A 20,713-nucleotide genomic window follows, 5' to 3' on the forward strand; every position below is an offset into this window, starting at 1 on the left:
AAATCAGACAAGAATTATCCAGTGGAATCCCAACTACTAGGTAAAGAGTTGATGTGGGACTGAATGCCCCTCAGTGACATCACTCTGTGTCTAGTGGCAGGAGGAAAAATGTAAGTTTATAATGGGGGGGGGGTTGGGGCCTGATAACGTGATGAGCCCTGACTTCACCAGTGATGGGCACCCTGGTGCACAACATTGGTTTTGCATTCTACTTGGAGGGTCTCTCTCAGGAGCAGGAGGCTAACGGTGTGCTCAGAGGGAGCCCAAACTCTGGTAAGCCTTTATTATAGATATTGGTGGTCTGGTGACCCAAATAGCAAGACCCTCTGTATAGGGAGAACAGATCAGGGAAGAGGAGGAGACAAGATCGATGATAACAGTAAAAGATAAGCATGAATATTATGAGAGGTGGAGGATTTATTCACAGAAACATACCTTTATAGTGGAGGATTTATTCATCAGTAAAGGCTAGGAGAGACATCATTGCAGCAAAGTCAGGAGTAAGGAGGCGTTGAAGGGGAATCAAGGATGAGAACAGAGGGGTAAACACACAGACAGGAGAAGACAGAGTGAGCAGGAACAGGGAATGAGGGATAAAACAGAACAACAATGCGGGCAGATAGATGAAATTTGAAATGGCAAAGGAAACAGAAGGACAGAGGGGGCAGAAAGTAAAAGACAGCTGGTCAAAGGTTGAGGGGGCAGAATTGGAACACTCAAGGGCTGAATGCATCTTTGTCATCTCTGTCCTCATGGAAACTTAAATGTTAGGCACTCAGGGGAAAGGAAAGGAGGGAGGGAGGGAGGGAGGGAGGGAGCGAGGGAGGGAGACAGGGTAGATGGGGCAAGGCAGGCAATCAGATGGCAGAAGAGAAAGACTGGGAATAGGAAAAGTGATGTGAAGAAAAGAGAAAGTAAGGAATGAGTAAAGCACACATTTCAGAAGCACACAATGGGGAGTAATATTAGATAATTAGATAATGAGCATTCTATATCACATTCCAGAATTAAGTAATTCAAATTTACTTTAAGAATACCAGAACTGTTTTGATCAGCAACCATTTCTGTGGCTGACCTGAACCATAACTTATCTTATACAAAGGCCTGGAACTAGGGTAAAAGCACGACCAACTTCATAGAAAAAAACAAAGCTGAATAGCTCCTGGATTTTCTATGCATAACTGAGTGAAACCAATCAGCCTAGGGGGCTCCTTACTTTCCCCATGGTCCTGCTCTCACCCAGAGGGTCATTTCAGCACACGAACTGACCTGAGGCAGCTGCGTATTTTCCACCCATTTTCCTGTCTGCCCAGAACCAGCACAACAGGCAACTGCTGGTTAACATAATTAATGTAGACAGAAATCTGGCTAAATACTACAAAAAAATACCATTTTTCAGGCGCCTCATTATCTAGATTGCTGACTGCATTGATTGCATTCATCCAATGATGACCAAATCTTTACTTTCTTTTCTGTTAGGCAAGATTTAATCTAGAAAACTCATAAATCTCTCTAGGATGCAAATCTCTCCCAGGACACATGATTTTGATTGACAGCTCACAAAATAACTTTGGCATGCATGCAAAATTAGATTCACACACATTTTCGTGCAAAGATAAACCGATCCATCACATAATTTTGGCTCCAAGAAAGCAATCAAGGTTTTGTGTCTGGAAACTGGAAACGAGGAAGTCTGATGTTTTAGAAGCCATAATTGAATACATCTGTTTGCAGTTCTTACTGTGTGTAGGTGTTTTCTAGCACATACATAGGATTATATATTTGTATTAGGAGTTAATATTATAAGATTTCAAGTGACAATGGGGTATGTGTAGTATGTGTTTGAGCATTGATGGTTTGATATTTGGGGGAAGAAATGAGTTGGTGAAATCAGATTCCTCGAGTTTTCAGTTGGTTTTTCACACAGAAAACAGTAAAAGAAGTACACTCCCTAACTCGTGATGCCAGTCCCTTATGAGGCTGGCCCAAGTTTAATATCTCTACTTCCTAACTTTGAAGTTTGAATTAGATACTTTATACAAGTCACGGAACACAGACATAAGTTATCATTGCAGAGCACCTGCACATGAAAAGTAGAAAGAAAGATCCAAAGGGCCTCTTGAATGAATACTCACTATTTGGTAGAGTCAGATAATTGATATTCTCGTCGTCTATCATAGCATTCCTGGATTCCAGGATCATTCCATAAACTCTTATTGCATCTACGTATGGATTCTCAAAAGCAGACACCTTCTCCACATCAACTTCTCGAACTAATTGTGCATGAGCCTGTTAAAAAAAAAATAGCAGTTTTAATCTCCTTTTCCATCACTGATCATTGCCTTTGGCCCACACATTATGCTGAACACACAATGAAAGATGTCATGCTACGCACACGACTGGTTTTAGGTGATAATAGTAATCTAAGAAATTAATATTATTAAGAGAAAGAAGACAGAAGTAATTATCTCCTCTATAGTTCATTATAATCAAACACATGACACACACCCAAACCACAGGCGTTCCGTCTTAGCGGAAACTCCATCAGGACTCGTGTCCACAGTTCATGGCGCGTGAAACCACTGCAACAACAGTGAACAGTGATGACTTACTGTGAACGACAGAGGCCATTCCCCCTCCATTCCTACACACCCCAACTTCTAAAATATTTATATCTGCCTTATCTACATTATAAGATTGAAGACCCCAGTCAATATTTCAACAAAGAAAAGGACTTTGTTACTTCATTATACAACATATAGCAGGAAAGAAGTAAGGTGATTAAAAAATGTTTTTCAGTAAGACTGAAATAAAAGGTTGTATGGTCAACTTCCAAATGAACCAGAATGTACCACTGCTTAACAATCCCAACTGAAATAGATTTCACGGATGTACTATATATGTGAATTACACATATACATAAATATGCAAATAAATATAATAAATAATTACCTTGGAAATTAGAGACAGATAATTAATCATTGATTTAGTCTTGATTTTGTACAAAAAATACAAACTTCTGAACTAGGTTAGTGAATGGCTATCATAATCACATAATGACCTAGTTGTTCATTTCGTAGAGTTATAGAATTATAATAAATCTAATCCATGTCAGACCCTGTCTAGTTCCCAACCTTTACCATCCTGCTCCACCCATAAGTGATAGGGGCCCCAGGTCATTAGTCTAATCTTGACTTTAATAAGGGTTTAAAAAGTCTAACATGCTAAGACTGAAGGAACCATCTTTCTTGTTAGCTCTGTTCTGACCTGGACAGTCAGATCTAGTGATGGAGAGGTGCCAGCTCCACAATGAATCTCAATCTTGGAACACAGGTGCCTAGAGTTGCTTTCTGTACCTAGTCCCTGCCCAGGAAATCTGCTGTGTTATCCCACCAGCGGTCCTGCCAACCTGGAGTCCCGTTCCTGATTTCCACTCCAGATGGGCCTACCTGGATCACAGTTCCCCACAAGATTCGCTCTTTGAAAACAATTATCCCTGGCTCCCCAGTGAATCCCTAGCTGTGCTCCACTTGGCTCTGGAGCCCTTGTTTTTCTGTGTTGATACCAAAGGCTGTACTGGACCCACCTTCTCTGTCTTGGGCCTGCTCCATCAGAGCTCCTCCAAACATAAAATGCTAGATGCAGGGGTCTCCCCCACCCCACCCAACAGGGATGCAGAATGTTAACTTTCAACCCTTGCCTTTCTGCCGTTGCTCACTGAATAGGGTCAAGCTCTAATTCTTTGTTTCCCAACATGTGACAATGATTATCCTGGCTAGAATCCTAGATTAGAGTACTCATCGCTGCGTCTGTATTCCAGGGTTCTCTGCAGGATTCCGTGGATCTTGGAGGGCTGCGGGGGGCAGAAACAGGGACATACAGGGTGGTTTCCTACAGGATGTACTCTAAAGACAGGGTTTTAAATCTGACTCTGCCTCTTCTTAGGACTCCAGGTAAATTGTGTAATCTTTCCAAATGCCATTTCCTGGTGGGAACACACTGCCCCACTAGCCTCACGTGGCTTTGTATTGTGTTATAATACTGTAGGGTCAGTGGTTCTCAAAAGGTGGTCCACACACCAGCAGCATCAACTGAGAATTTGATAGAAATGCAAATCCTCTGATCCAGTGTCAAAGCTTTTGAATCAGAAACTCTGAGAAGGAGAGGCTGGGCCACAGACTGGCTGTGGGAAACCAAACAGAAGAGGCCCACGGAGGCAGCAGTCACTCCAAAGGGCTAGGAAGCCATGGAAGTAAGTAAAACAGGCAGGAGAGATGCAATGAAGACTGCTGGGGGCTGTGGCATGCTGAGAAACACACTCGCTATTTAAAAAAGGCAGCTGCTACTGAGCTCCAAACAAGTGCTGCCATTGGGAAGGTAGGGCCGTTGTTGCCAGATTGGCCAGTTTTTCCAGGGAAGTCAAAAATCTAGCTTTTTCTGGGAAATATCTCTAATTTTAAATCTTAGCAATCTTTTAAAACATTAATAAAGCATATCTGTGTCCAAGTTTGACTGGGGGCCATTCATTTGCAGCATCTGTTCTAAAAGCGTCTTCTCCGTTTGCTCCCCTACTAAGCTTTACCAGTGACACCGCGTCCTGCGTAGAGCCCAGAAGACAGTGGCCGGACACTGGTCAAATCTACACATGCTAACAAGTAAGGGATTTCCAGAACTTTTCTGCAATAACCTTAGGCAAACTATTATAATATCCATAGGGATAAATGGTTGAGAACTTTCTCTGAATTGGCTAAAAGCTACCTAGTGACACAGGTTAGTGGAGGCAGTATTTAAAAATGAATTTGATACGTACTACACTAGGCCAGCCATGTCATTTGGAAGGAGTTCTGTTTCTGTATCTAGAGAAGTTAGCTTCTGCCAGAGAAAATAGTTTCCACATACCAGACACTTTTCACCATGATAATGAAATGTTTACTGGACCGCACTGCGACGCGAGGTAATACAGCAAGCAACCAGGGAGCTAGGCAGAGCTCCCACGGGGGGACAGTCCATATGGTGGCAACCAAACAAAACACAGGATTCCGTGGTGCAGGAACAAGAGGGAGTTCTTACGTTTCATCCTTCGTTTCAGCTGGCTGTAAGGGTATTTAAATAAAAGCAACACTCTCAACAGTGTATTGTAACTTTCCACTGAGAGCCTGCTCCTGTAAAATGAGACTACTCTCTATTGCCAGAAAACTCCAGCAGTTTCCTATCTGGCTATATCTGTGTGCTTTTTCTTACATCTGTAATGTCTCCCCTCTTGCTTTCTCTACCTTCCTTTGCTTTTGTTCTGGGGTTTTATCACATATCATCTCTCTGATTTTTCTTCTCTCCCCCAAAATCTAATCTTTGTGTCCTTTGAACCATGGAACTTCTGCATTTTCCTTTATGCTAATGGGTATGTCTTATTGCCCTCCTGTAGATTTTACACTGAGGGAAGGGGCTGTAGCTTACTGACTCTAATTTATTTTGGGACCCAAGACAGAGTAAGCAAACAAACATCTGTCTAATTTTATTGCATTTAGAAATACATATAAATACTATGCCAAGTCCTACAAGTCAAAGTCAGTTTCTCCAGGAAATTTTCCATCCATTACCTATTCTCACAGCACTACATAATCCTTAACGGCACTTATCTCAGTAGCTGGTGTACAAGTTATTTGTATGATATTTGTTAATATCTTCCTCCCTAATTGCAGTATAAGTTCCAAAACAGACTCAACATTGCAGTATCAAAGCCTAGCAGAATGCCTGATAAATATTTGTTGAATGGAGAATGCAAGGAAGGAAAAAAAAGAAATTGTATTAAACTGGAAATCAGGATATCTAACTTCTAGCCCTGACTTTACCTCTAACACTAGCCATCACCCTTAGGAGAAATTACTTTATCTCTTTATAACTTCATTTTTCTAGTCCATAAGATGGTTCAGTTGGAGTAAATTAGAAACTTCATCTAGCCATAAACCATATAATATGAACATATAATAAATATAGCTACAATGCATAGAGGACCAAGAAGCTATAAGTCTTATTTCACTGTCCCTCTAGGAACACACAGTATCACTTATTAAAATAAGACTTCACTATTTCCAACAGTACCTAACAATACAGGACAAATCGCAGTTCAGTCTGTACATGAGCAATGCCACATGTGGACTCAGCAAGTAGAACTTGGTGTGGACAAAGGAGGTCAAACAAGGCCTCGAAGAGAAGACAGGGTTTGTCTGACAGGTGGAGATGAAGACTCATGACATTTCCAAGGAGGAGGAAGAGACGGATAAAGTTCACTGGACAAAATAAAAATGGCACTTCCTTTAAACTGTGAAAAAAAAGTCTAATGAGGAGTTTTGTGTTAACTATTAATTCAAATTAACCTCCACAGTGAAAGCTATAACATAGATGATATCCCCTATGAACATTGAGGAATCAATGTTCAATCAAATCAATCCATTTCTCAGCATTCTGAGAAATCAACCTCCAGTGTTCATGGAAGTATACTGCCTTATTTTATTTTATTTTAATCATTGTTCAAGTACAGTTTTCCGTCCTTTACTCCCATTCCAGCCCACCCACCAATCCCTCCCCACCTCCCTCCCATTTCCACCCCCTCCTACTTTTTGTCCATGTGTCCTTTATATTTGTTCCTGTAAACCCTTACACTGCCCTTAATAACACACAGATCAGCACTTTGCCTGCATCCAGATCAGAATTTCTAAGTCATTTTTACTGACTCTTAAGCTTCATTGTTTAATTCCATCCTTGTTGTTTTAGAAAAGAGAATTCAAATATAATCAGCTATAATCAGCATTTATGTAAGAGCTTTCAACTGAAGTTCTCTAAGTTGTTCAAAATTATGACAGCATCTTACAAAATACACACAGAATTTTAAAACTGCCTATACAGATGACTCCAATGGAAGTTCAATCCTCTCACTTTTTTGGCAAAAAATATTCTGTATGTGGAAAGAAATTTTTTTAGCATGCTAGAGTAAGAAGTTAAATGAGACCCTTTTCTATTTGCCCAAATGTCAAATGTAAATAGTAGTAAAAATCACAATTATGTGAAACTAAACAATTACTCATAAAAACTATGATAAAACAAGTAATTTCTAATATAAATAACAAATCAATCCCAATTCACTACTTTTTATTTTGAACATTGTGCAGAGAAAAGCAAAACAGATGAGTTAATCATATAAACAAAATGTAAAATATAATTCTATTTCATTTTAAGTTAGAATTGTACACACTGGATAAAAATATTTAATGGTGAATGCTAGCTTTCAGAATGCTTACCAAGCTGGTGGCAAGCCTTTGAGGGAACATTGTGAAAACTAAGTAGCTACTCTTAGAAACTCTGGCAGAATTCTAGGGAAAGACCGCATGGAAACCGCAAGAGGTGCCAATGCGGTAATGTCTTGTTTTAGTGATTCGGGGGTCATAAAACTTAGGTAAATCTTAGACGTGTTGATATTTCCATGGTTGCTTAGGCAAAGGGAAGGAAGAACTGAGCTCCCACCATAGTGGGCCTTACGCTGCCCACAGAAGGCCAAGGCTTCAGATGAAACAGAAAGGATTTTATAGTCACTTTGGAAGGATTTTTAAAAACTCATTAACACCTCATGGTGGCTTTGGGCTGGAATGTCACACCTATTCCAGTTCCTATAATCCAGAAGTAGAAAAGCAAATGGTAACTCCTACATTTGTGGAAGCTCTTCCACACAAGTATTTAGCTCATTAGGCCTGCTCTGTTCGATGGGATGCTCAGCACATGGAAGGCCTCTAACTCAGAGAAAGTCCCAACCACTGTCCGTTTTAATTCCAAACCAAGGCTCACAGCGTCTCATTCTTTTTCCTTAGTCCTTATCTTTCTTTTGGCATTTGACTCTAGAGAAAAAAACCTGCAGACCCCTAAATAAACTGGAAAAAAAATGCCAGGCTTTTGTTTGTTTTGTATTTTTTTCTGCTGCTCACAGGAAGTACAAAGTAAAATGAGGGAATATGAGATCAGATTGCTGTGTTGTAACCCCACCTCCACCCTGCACAAATGAAGCATGACCTTGGGCAGACTATTTAACATCTCCAAACCTGTTTGCTAGTCTGTGAAATGAAGGTAATAATAACACTTAGAGGGTTCAAGTATAGAATGCAAGTGCAATATTAAAGGCAGAGCCTAACACCTAAAGGTACTAGTTATTTAAAAAGAAAAAGAAAAGGAAAACAGCACAGAAAGCATAAACCATGGTATACACACCTACTAGCTTCTGTGACTTGGGCAATTTGCACAAACCTTAATTTGCTCAAATGTGAAATAACATTCTGGAGGTCATACTGGATAATGAATCTCTCTGGCTCCTCAAATTTACAAGGATTCCTTAGCATAAAATTTCCTACAGAAAACTTGGATAAGAACTGAACACCTCACCATCTCTGACTTCATCACAATTTGAACAGCTGACCTTCATTAAGGTGCATTATACACAGAGTGACAGTCAATGCTTTTTTTTTGAATGAGCATTACTGCATAAATGACGAACACAGCAGTGTCCCACCAAGCTGCCGCCGGATGGGTTCACACAGCAAGTGATTCATTCCCACAGGACAGCCTCTGCATTCTTAAAATTCAACTCACTGCTCAGCAAAACTACAAATTACTACATGACACAGCCTTTTGGAGTCCCTGATGAAGATGATAAATCCTGTGTTTGGAATCCTTCAGAGCCAGGGATCTGCGGACTCTCTTTTACTAAGTGCCAATGCCCTCTTCACCCCAGTATCAGCAGACCACAGCCTTTCTCAATGAGAAATCCAGAGACCAGAGGAGAGAAGAGGAAGGCTGAACAACAGCTTGAGATCAAACCAGGTTTCCATCATAACTGTCACATTCCAGCCTGTGCCTTCAGGCAGATCTCTCAACCTTCCTGAACCTCAGCTTCCTCATCTATGAAATGCAGGAGGAAAATTTAAAACCTTGTTAGTAAAATGCCTTAAACAATATTATAATTATGAAATCTTGCATTTTCTCAAAATAACTGTTAATATTAATTATGTCAATGACTATTTACCATGTGTCAGGCAATGCACTAGACACTGATAAATCAGATAAATTCTTTTTTAAAAAGATTTTTTATTTATTTATTTTTAGAGAGAGGAAGAGAGGGAGAAAGAGAGAGAGAGAAACATCAGTGTGTGGTTGCCTCTCATGTGGCCCCCATTAGGAACGTGGCCTACAACCTAGGCATGTGCCCTGACTGGGAATCGAACCTGCGATGCTTTGGTTCACAGCCCGAGCTCAATCTGCTGAGCTACTCCAGCCAGGGCGATAAATCAGATAAATTCTGATAAATCAGAATTTATGTTAAATAAAATGTTCCATATAACAAAATATCAGATAGGACAATTTACCAAACTGTCATATATTATTCTATGTTTACTACAATTTTACAAATTGATTTACTATCCCATTATTAAGTTTGCTCTTCCATCATTCTATTTTTACTTTTAAATCTCCATCATGGTATTTGCCAAGGCAATCAACAATTTATAAGGCACAATGCCTTTCCCAAAAAACATTTTCTGAAAAATTATTTCTCCGTTTGGCTTTGTTTCACTATATAGGCTGTATTTGCTTATTCTAACATATACTGGATTCCTTCTTGAGAGAAGGAAATACTCTATTTTATTAAAGATTTTATTTATTAAGTTTTAGAGAGGAGAGAAGGGAGGGAGAAAGAAAGGGTGAGAAACATTAATGTGTGAGAGACACACTGATCAAGTGCCTCTCACATGCCCCCACCTGGGGACCTGGTCCCCAACCCAGTTATGTGCTCTGACTGGGAATCAAAACAGTGACCATTCGGTTCTGAGGCTGGCACTCAATCCACTGAACCGCACCAGCCAGGGCTCCATTTTTTTCAAAAATACTATTTTTCTTTTAAAGGACTCAATCTCTTTCTTAGCCCTACCACTATTATTTTCCATGTAAAATATTCTTCTATTTAGTTCTTTGCTTACCATTTTCCTTTGTCATGTTCGTCTGCCATGCCATAATGATCAGTATCAATGACCTGTGGGTCAGATGCTTGATACAGAGTGGCCAGCAGTTCCAGAGAGACTGGTTCCATCACACAGAACCCCACCCTCAGGACTGTAAAATCCAGGGACGCAATGTAAAATTCTGCACTATTTGAAATGCTTCATGATTATGATGATGATACCATAAATGTAAATATATACATACGTAATACTATAAAAAGTTTACTTTCAAATAAATTATACAAAGTCATAATGATAAATTAGAAAATGAGACTCTTTTAAAGATATATATATTCATAAAGATTTGAAATAATTAGGTATCCCCGTATGGTTGCCTTCAAAGAATAGTTTGAGGAATGTTAGTTACTTGGGATTTTAATGGCTACTTATTTGAAAATGGGTTCTAAACTCAAAATCAAAGTGGAGAATGATGGTCATAAAAAGTTACACAGATGCCTGTACTACAGAATTCGGGACCTTCAATACGGTAACGGTGCTGGGGACCCAGAGCACACAGTAGGGCTGGAGATGCCACTGTGTTTTTCCAACTTTTTTGATCATGGCAGCTTTCCTCCCTCAGTTCAGCTGATGAGACTGGTCTTCTCATGGATCATATTATGCAAAACACAGACTAGAGACTGGGACTCTCAAGAAAAAACAAGGGGTTGATTTTACGTAAATGCAACAATGAATTAACTTACTCTCCCTGACTCTGGCACCACAGGTAAATGCCTGCTTTACGGATTCACATCTTCCTTTATGAGATCACGGTTTGCACGGGGCTCATTTCTTGACGATAGTATGTCTCAGAAACCTAATCGTTTACTCCTTGCAGTGTCTGTGCTCCTACAATCTTATTAACTAGAAGAGCATGCTGCTGGTAGTCTGGGATTTTATTTTGTTTGACAACAGGAAAAACAGATAGAGAAGATTCCCCTGTTCATCTTGGTAGACTTGCAAACAAAGCCAGAAAAAAAGAAAAAGAAAAAGAACAAGCTCCTTAATGAAGGGTGGCCACGATGCTCCCGGGAACTCCAGAGTCCCGCACAGGGAATGAAATCTTTCTGGGATGTACGATGTGAAACCTGACCAATGCAGCTTCAGATCCTGTGGCCAGAACCGAAAGTGAAAAGGGCTCTCAGTCTCCAAACCTCACAGGAAAAAAAAAAGGTTCTTAGAACACTTACTCAATTATCCCTTTAACTCAGAGAGCAAGAAACGGCTCCAGTGGTTAAGAATGTAAAAAGAAAGGATAGCGATGGTGCCAATGTGTCCTATCCGGAAGGGTGATGAAACATTTAGGACCAGAGGAGCAAGAAGGAAAGGGAAATAAAGAGAACCCACATCTCACTAGGCATTTTTGTTTTTCATAAATTTTTTAAAAATTGGGGGGAGTAAGTTAGTTATATAATTTGTTGCTTTGAGAAAGGACCCAAATGTCAGAAAGAATACAGGTAAGAATCAGTTCTAGAACGATTCGTGGACCAGTACTGAGAAACCTGAAACTTGCTAAGTGAGCGTATGATGGCCTAGTCTACACACACCACTTCTGAGTCTGGAAATGGTTTGAGTTTTAAAGTTAAAGTACTAAAAGTTAATGTTGTATATCTTTGAAATATTTATTGACCAACATATCAGTTTTATTACATTGGTACTATTAAAATATTCTCAAATATAAAATTCTTCCCCAAAAGTAAAACTTTCATATAACTGTATAGGGTACAAAAAAATGAGAAGAATTTTTCTTGGTACATTCATGAACTTTAACCATGTTCTTAGCTATATCTATTCCTAATATCCTGTCCCTAACAGTTTTCAGAAGACTATGTATTTTTTTAATACGAACATATTATATACTTAACTATCTTATAAAAATGCCTGCAATATTCTTCAAAATTGTATTAACCATTTTAGGCTAATAAATTTAAGTTAACATTTTCAGATGGGTTCTTCTCTGTGGACCTTAACAATTTTAATTCAGAAATGTCCTCTCTTTTAGGGACTGACATAGACCTGTGAAGCCCAAAACAAAATCTGCTAACCGGAAGGTGTTCTTAACTCTATTATTTTTCATATAAAAATATGTAAATATTTCAGTTCAAATATTTTCATAGGAACTATATTTTTTCCTATGAGTTCATAATATTATTCTTTCACAAATACTTTTAAGAGATGAAACTCATGATTGGTAGATTATCACAGCTTGTTTAGACAAAATTAGGACTTATGTGTGAGTCATAACTAATTCCAAGCACATGTCTGCTCCATAAGCTTCTTAATTTAATAAAGGTTTTATTTATCATGACACCATGCATCCTCAAGAACTATATTCATGGCATTATCACAAAATACCTTTATTTTCAACATTTTTAAGGAATCAAAAGCATTTATCATTGAATTTTATGTGGTTGATGATACCACTATAGCCACAATGGTGGATGTTAAATATCAACAATTTTGTACAAGTTACATATTCTTGAGGCAATACCTCAAATTACCTCATTACCTCAAAATTCAGCATTTAATTTTTCGTTAAACATGCATTTTCACTTTTTTTGTTTAAAAAAGCTTATTACAGCTATAGGGATTTACTGCAAACTAAAAGCATGATCAAACAACAAAACAAACAGTAATGGATTTGTGCCAAACAATAAATGACAAGGCACAGAAGTGAGCAAGACTCTCAGTGCTGATTTTCCACACACACCTCACACCATTTCCTGCAGACCCCGCTCAGCGAGGGCCTGGTGTCTTAATGGACCTCACAGCCCACAGACGAGGGCACAGCGTGCCTGGCTAGTCATGTCACACAGACGGTAAAGATGGTGGCACCACAGCCTTCTCTCCTGTCCTAAGGGCCGAAAGGAGCTAACTGTCCCTGTCACTCTTGCCCAGGCTCACTCTGTGCTAGTGCGGGTGCCTATGCACCCTCTTTGAAAGACAGGTACAGTTACACTGCATCTGGGAAGGATTTGGAAAACCTTTCAAATTTAATCAAGTGTTAAAGTGAGGAATCTGTTCAACTGCACTGGCAGTATCTGGAAATATAAGATGAAAGTCTATCAAATCCAACCCTGGTCTTTCAGTGCAACTATTAATCAGAATGCTTCCTTAAAAAGTAAAAACTCCACCAAACACTAAACCTGCAGGATGCTAGGACAACAGGTGTAAATCACAAGCATCTCGGGCAAACCAGGACTCTGGACCGGCCTACGCATGGGAAAAAGACTTGGGATAGGGAAATCAAGAAGCCCAGGAGTTGGCTGATGGTCTACAGACCTACCTGGTCTAGTACAAACAAGTTTTTTTAACAGGGGCACCACCTAAAACTGAGAGAATTCCCATCAAACAATTAATTTCCTACTTCTCTCAATAAATGGAAGATCCAGTAACACTATGCCCATATTCCAAGAGGACAAGAGGCTATAGCCAAGTAGGCTACCATCTATGCCTCACTATTGTCAATAATGATGGGAGACAGCATCATTCTTCATGGAAGGGAAGAATATTCTATGTCTTATAATGCCAAAGCTAGCTAACTCACTTACTCACTCACTCACTTAAAGGCTAGAGCCTGGCTGGCTTCGGCTTGCCTGCCTGGCCCTGAAGTAATCTGATTTTGCACCCCCACCTCAGCCACAACTACCTTCTTTGTGTGCTCTCTGAGTAAGAGGAATTGAGAATTACACTGAATATGACTCCAACCAGTGGAAATTTTCTTAGCTTCCTGGTCAGGATACATTAAAAAATAATGTACACACAGGATGTTCCCATGTTTTCTGCTCCCCCGCCCCTTAATTTATACTCTAGAGAGGTGGTTACACTGAACCTCAGACATGTGTGTTTGGTGTTGTAGTCCACCAGGGGGACCAGAGCCCGCATTAGGGACCAGTGCTCCTTCATGGTCTGTGTCGTTAGGGGTCATCACTATCTCAAGGACAAGGCACTGGGGCTAAGGGCCTGTGGCTCTGCGGTCAAACAACTGACTTTTAACCATGCTCCCATTTACTTGCTTTGGGCCGCTCCAAGCCTCAGCTTCGTTAGTCCTAAATAGAGGAAACGATACCCTCGCCACAGCATTTTATAAAGCTCAAATGTAATACTACACATAAAACAGCAGAGGAACAAGCACGCAATAGGGGCTCAGTAAATAGAAGCAACTCTGCGTTTGTATCTCAGGGGTGATCCAAAGGGAATGATGGTGAAATATCCTCACCTAGCTCTTTTCTTACATTCAGTGAACCAACTCTTTTGAGGATTTCAACTTCTGGAAGCCTGTTCTAAAAACTATAAAATAATTTCTATGATTCCTTCCAAACTGCTGTATAGCACTATCAGTTTTATATCTTAAGGAAATGCTGTTCTAAACTCTACCCTAAATTATGGGTTACTGATGATTATTTTACAGTTACAATGGTTTTCCAACTAGAAGCATGTTGACTTAAAGTAATACAAGTTTTTTTCCTCCACAAGGAAATCCAAATCTCATTATATTGCATTCACTTCAATGTCATGTTTCAAATGGGCAAAGTCCACAACTTGATTACAACCTTTTCTAAGACACCCAAATAGATGCCTGTGAAGATTTTACCAGGGATTATACATCCAGAGATGCTCTTTCCCTTAAATTCTGGTGAGCTTCCCGTGAAAAACTAAAATGATGGGTGATATAGCGTGGGTCATGGAATAAAACCAAACCAAATCCATCTCGATATAACTCAAAAGGGCTTAGCATATTTTATTGCTTTTTCAGGAAGACAAATACGCATATTGCCTCTTATATGTATTCTTAGCTATATATCTATTTTTGAAAAGGTTTCATGTAAGTTCCAAATTTAGCTACTTCCTTTTGTTGTGCAATCTGAGCTACAGTCCATCTCTGATAACATTATAATCTTCACTCAAAGGCACATTAACATTATCCAAATGTTATTATTCTCATCTGATGGCATAGAAACCGTCTTTCAGAAGGAGGATAACCTTTCACTAACCTCTTTTATACTTGTGGATAGTACAAGGTGACCTTTAATTCCAGTCTCCAGCTTCTATGACACTATTATTTTAAATAGTATTTTAAAATTCCCTTTATTTGGTAACAGGAAATTTCAACCTTTGTAGAGCTTCACCATCTTTTATTAAACAGATCTCTTGCTATGAAACTCTGAGTTCAAGGAAGAAATTCCGAGAAGGCAGAGGATGGAGAGGAGAGAAAACAGAAGCGGCAGCAGGGAGCAAGTCGGTGTGCCCGCAATGAGGCGAAAAGCAATGGCACTCACAAAGGCAGAGGTTTCAGAATCGTTTGCCTGGGTTAATTACTGTTCTATGAAAATGCTCTTCTCTTTTTATTTTCCATTCATTAGTATTAACATAAGAAAGATAAATTATACAGAGATAAAAATCCAGAGGTGGGAAGGGAAAACATTAAGTAATATATTCAAAATTATAAGCAGAAAAAACCTGAGTGCTCAGCAGTAAACGCAGCCCAGAAGCTGTGCATTTACGAAGGAAATCATTCGTCACAAAGAGCAGTAGCCCCTAGTCAGAAAGCTAAGCAACAGATGTGATAAGGAAAGGATGTGGAGTGAAGCCTCAGTCTTCCAAGAATTCTATCCATCCTTCCAAGTAAGCCTTTCCTAATAGTCTCACCTCACTGGGCACTCTCAGTCTTCATACACCAGTCGTCGGGCACAAGGTGTATATATTGCTGGCACTGCTATTTGCTCCATGTTTGTGTACACAGAACTTCTAACAAGGCACTGTTTAATATTTCTTATATTCTAGCACAATACTAGGGCTATTCAATAAATACTTCTACAATGGAACAAAACTGCCTACTTTTCAATATATGTGTCCAGAAATGCGATCTAACAAGACTGTGGATATGAAGGAATAATGACAGAGGAGGTAGTCCAGGAAGTTGGGAGGCCTGGTTGGGTCTCTGGTATGATCTTAGATGAGTCTCCTAGCCTTTATCGGTTAATTGTTGACTTCTGTAACTAAATTACTGAATGAGAGAATGACTCTAATAATTACATGCTCAAACATAAGCTGGGGTGAGACAAAAGTATCTAACCAGTGGTACGCACGCACACTGGCAAACAGAACAGAGCAGGTTCAGGACTCTCCTAGTCGCGGCTCACATAGACCTTTTTACTGGCAGACTCCAAAGACCCCAGGAGCATCCCAGAACAGAGGCAGGGCTGCTGGGGTACCTCAAGGACCTAGAACAGTGGTTTTAAAATATTATAATTAAAATTTTTTTAACACTGGGCTTGGCTGGTGTGGCTCAGTGGATTGAGAGTGCCAGCCTGGGAAGCAAGGGTTGCTGGTTCGGTTCCCAGTCAGGGCACATGCCTGGGTTGCGGGCCAGGTCCCCAGTGGGGGGGGGGGGGTGTCCACGTGAGAGGCAACCACACACTGATGTTTCTCTCCCTCTCTTTCTCCCTCCCTTCCCCTCTCTACAAATAAATAAAATCTTTTAAAAAGTTTTTTTTACACTGGTACAGTGATATCAATGGGTAAGAGCTGAATAGTAACTCAGCCAATAAGTAGTATCTTTGAGACATAAATGTTAATTTTATTCAAACGTTATCATTCTCATTTGATGGCACAGAACTGCTTACTGAGCTGACCGATAAAATGAAAGTTGAAAGTCCTACCAACGCTTTGCTAATGTATCTTTTGATTCTGTTCCTCCCCATACTTCTAACTCAACACTTTTTGGAGGTAGCCATTCTTTAACTCCTGACTTCTCCTCAACAGCATTTGATTATTTTACAATGAGAAGCACAAACCATGCTATGTTCCCTGCTTTGCTTGATACGTAAAGCATGAAGTCCAAGGATAGACATAACCACTGTCTTGATTCACAGATGAGGAAAGGGTTGCTTTTACGTTCACAATAAAATTCCCTGTGACAAGCAACAGCAATCATGGTCCCGTGTAGGAGCCTGTGGCATCTGACGCAGCTACAGCTCGGGGCACCCAGGCAGCCTGGACAGCCCCAGAGGACGGTGCAGCCACAGTGCGCAGGGCTGATGTAACTCTTGTACTAAGGGTATGAAGTATTACTTAGTAGTAGTAGGTATCGGTACTTGGATGAACATTAGAATCTCCTGGGGAACTTTAAAAAACACTCATGTCTAGGTCCTGCCGTTGGGAGTGTCTGATTTAACTGGTCCGAGAAGTGGCCAGGCTTTGTCAATGCTCCTTGCATGGTCTAACGCAGAGCCAGAGCTGACCGCCACAGCGGACACCTTCTGGTCTGCATAGTAGGGGGCACACAATCACCCACAGGGTGCAAGACAAACTATCAAAATCTACATGTTTAATCTGGAAAGAAGAACAATAACAGGTTTTAACTGTACTCAGTGAATGGAGAAACAATGACACCTCACTCACCTGACGGCCATGTGGGGTGTCTAGGAGTCCTGAGGGAAGGGCAGGAGGTTCCTGAGGAACCCTGTCTCTGTCCCTTTCTGTGTTGCTACTTAGCTCCATTTATGTGTCCCCAGTTAGTGCTTCACTGATTCTCTTATCTTAAAGAGCAGATCCCTGGCAACGGTGTACAACAGTGAGAAGAGGGATAATCAGGGAAACATTTTCGGTCATGAGAGGTTTCCTAATTATGTGGTGGCAAACTACTTACAAGAATTGTATACCCTTAAAGAATGCAGATTTTTCTTTTACAAGGTGATGTGATTCAAATATGCTGACCTTTTTTTTTCTGTCATGACAAGGTAGTGAAGATATTTTAAAAAACATAAACACATTTAATATATCTCTTCAAGGCCAAGAGCATTTGAACAATAATGAGAGAAAAATTGCTAGGAAACTTGTGCTGTGAAAATGGGTATTTGGAAATGTTTCCATAGTGATGTGATTTTGCTGTCAAAACCAATGTAAGGTGTGACACTAGGAAAAAGAAAACTAACACATGTATAAACTTAAAAAAATTGGGGGGAAAATCTTTTACAGAAATAGTTTCAGTGGGGTATTTAACCCATTTGTTAAAGATGAATAATGTCAACCACTTCCAATTAATTTGAAAGAAGAGCTAGCTGGGATCAGTGAAGATGGAAATTTACTAGCAAAATTTGAGTTAAAAACTTTTGCATAATTGGTGAATAGAACTGAAAAGGAGCAGTGTGATTTAGTAGGCACAGCCAATGATATAGTACTTCATTTACAACCCCGTATCCTGTGTGATGCCCTTTTATTTATGAGACATTAAAAATAACAAATTAGCCCTGGCCGGGAGACTCAGTTGGTTGGAGCATCATTCCCCTATACCAAGAGGTTGCGGGTTTGATCCCCTTCCAGAGCACACATGGGAGGCAACCATTTGATATTTCTCTCTTACATCAATGTCTGTCTGTCTGTCTCTCTGTCTCTCAAATCAATAAACATATCCTTAGGTGAGGTTTGGGGAAAAAAGCATTAAATTAAACTGGACTTAGAACCAGATCAATGAATCACTGTTACATAGAATTAAATTTTTTAAAAATGTCTTACATTACAAAGAACTCAAAATGTTGTCAAGCATAATTGCAATAAAAGTCAAAATAATTTTTTTTCAATGGAATACATGATCAAAAAAGTTTGGCCCATACTCTGTATTCAGTCAGCCACTCCAAAATCAGAGAAGTGAAATGAGAGAAGTCTGCACTGGACGCTGCAGCCACTGGTTACCCGTTGAGATGGGAGTGTACTAGAGGGATGTGTAGAAAAATCAGGAATTCTGTCCTACAGAGTGAGCCATGAAGGAACTTCTGGAACTCTGCTAAAGACTAGTTTAGAGATGAAGCATAACTGCTTCAGCAGGCAAGTATACATTTCAGCAGTCAAGTTCCTGGGGAGAAACTGCGCCTCCTACTTTTATTCTCCCAGCGTCTCATAGTGTGGCGTTATATAGTGGGTGCTCAATAGATACTGTTGACAAAAGCTAATTATTTGTTGGTGGAAAAAGCGTACAATCTCAGCATTGCAACAACAGGATCCACTTCCACTAATGCAACATAAAATCACCATTCTTGTAATTGATAATGGGTTCTGCTGACATAATATCTACAATGATCAGCCACTGGGAAGTGGAAAAATTATTAATTAGTATCACCGCATTATAAAAAGCCTCTGTTAAATATAGTGCAGTGGAAAACTACATGACAGTGTTCTGCGCCCCAGAAGACACCCACTTTCAATCTGTTAGAATTATCTGTTTCACACTCCATGTATTAATATTTGGTTTAGTTGCTAAAATCACTGAGTATCTTGATCTTAATATTACTGTGTCTTGAAAAAATGCCCATGTGATATAGTGGAAACTGTTACATAGACATTAACTCTCAGATGATCACAAAAACACTCTTTCCACTTTTGCGAAATATCCTGAAAAGCAAATCTTTAAGGAAATGGATTAACTACACGCAATAAAGTATTCATGAACAGTTTTACGTATTCATATAACTCGCCTTCCGTTTCCTTACACTGCCAGGGCCTCCTGTGGCCTAAACTAGTTGTACGCAGTCGGCCCTCACCGGCTCGCCTCTCAGAATGCATTAACCAGCAGAAGAATCCTCCACTGGCCCCAGACCACGTGCTGCTCTCACCTGAGCTGCCTCTGCCCTGGGTAACTGAGGATATAGCACATGTAGGTCAAAGACATCCTTTGCAGAGATTTAAACCTATCCCACACCGCGGGCAGCATTTAGAGCATTTTTGCCCTGCTCCCCTTTCACTGCTTTTCCTATTTTTCAATATGGGGCACACAAAAATCTCATGCTTCTTAATGTTTTCCATGAAGTAGCCATCACATGCAACTGTTCTGGTCATTTTATTTTGCTCCCTGCTTGCTGATTCATAAGGGAGAGGAGCTGGAAAAGGAACAAAGTAAATCCACCCTAGGTTTCGCCTACCAGGACACTGTTTTTTTCCTCAAGCCCAGATGTCTAATAACAAAGTTCTTGCTCCGATTATTCACAACATTATTTGGTTTAAAAGTTACGACAGACTGGTACCAGGTCTGCAGAGTTGTATGTATATATTGCACTGCGGTGTAGCACCATGGTGTGTGAAGGAAGGGACACAGGGCATGTGGAAGAGGATTCTGGCAGGAGATGCCTGGGGGCCAAGTATATGGTTAAAAAAAAAAACGTTATCTAGGTAGGTGAGTACCCAGGGCACCCATAAAGTTACTGTTAAAACACATATTTAGTAGAGCACCTAGGAACCCCCAAAAAACCCAGATCCTGGGAGCACCCAAGCCTGTAATGACAGGTGTCACCTGTCCCCTATGTTAAGGTGAAGAGAATATTTATTTCCCCTCCTTTAAGACTATTTTACCTTTAACATTTTTCCTCCCATCATTTACAGGGTATGTGTGAAATACTTTATCCTATGTAATATCTAAGCACCTACTCTGTGCACAGCACTGTGATGGACATTTTAAGATACAAAGATGCAAATGGTTACTTGAGGCACTCATGAAGACAAATAATAGAAGGAAGAAATGTGGAAAAGAATGCAAACAAAGCAGAGTTCAATTAAGAAGTATGCCCCACATGCACATACTGAAGAAATACGCAGATCTTCCTGAGAGCTCTCTGCATGCCCATCCTCACATTTAAATCTGTGATGCCCAGAAGAGGAAGCTACGTGTGAGTAGTTACCTTGTACAGTTA

At 40.0% G+C, this 20,713-nt stretch overlaps 1 protein-coding gene across 1 annotated transcript in view; it reads right to left on the minus strand.

The window, feature by feature from the left end:
* The window catches only part of GNAQ (G protein subunit alpha q), a 259,407-nt gene that overhangs the window by 73,570 nt on the left and 165,124 nt on the right, over positions 1 to 20,713 (minus strand). The window contains 2 exon segments of the mRNA XM_028526246.2: positions 2,136 to 2,217; positions 2,220 to 2,289. Of these exon segments, the coding sequence (XP_028382047.1) occupies positions 2,136 to 2,217; positions 2,220 to 2,289 (152 nt within the window).

This window comes from Phyllostomus discolor, chromosome 3 (assembly GCF_004126475.2).
Source record: "Phyllostomus discolor isolate MPI-MPIP mPhyDis1 chromosome 3, mPhyDis1.pri.v3, whole genome shotgun sequence".
In the NCBI taxonomy this organism is placed as follows: Eukaryota; Metazoa; Chordata; class Mammalia; order Chiroptera; family Phyllostomidae; genus Phyllostomus; species Phyllostomus discolor.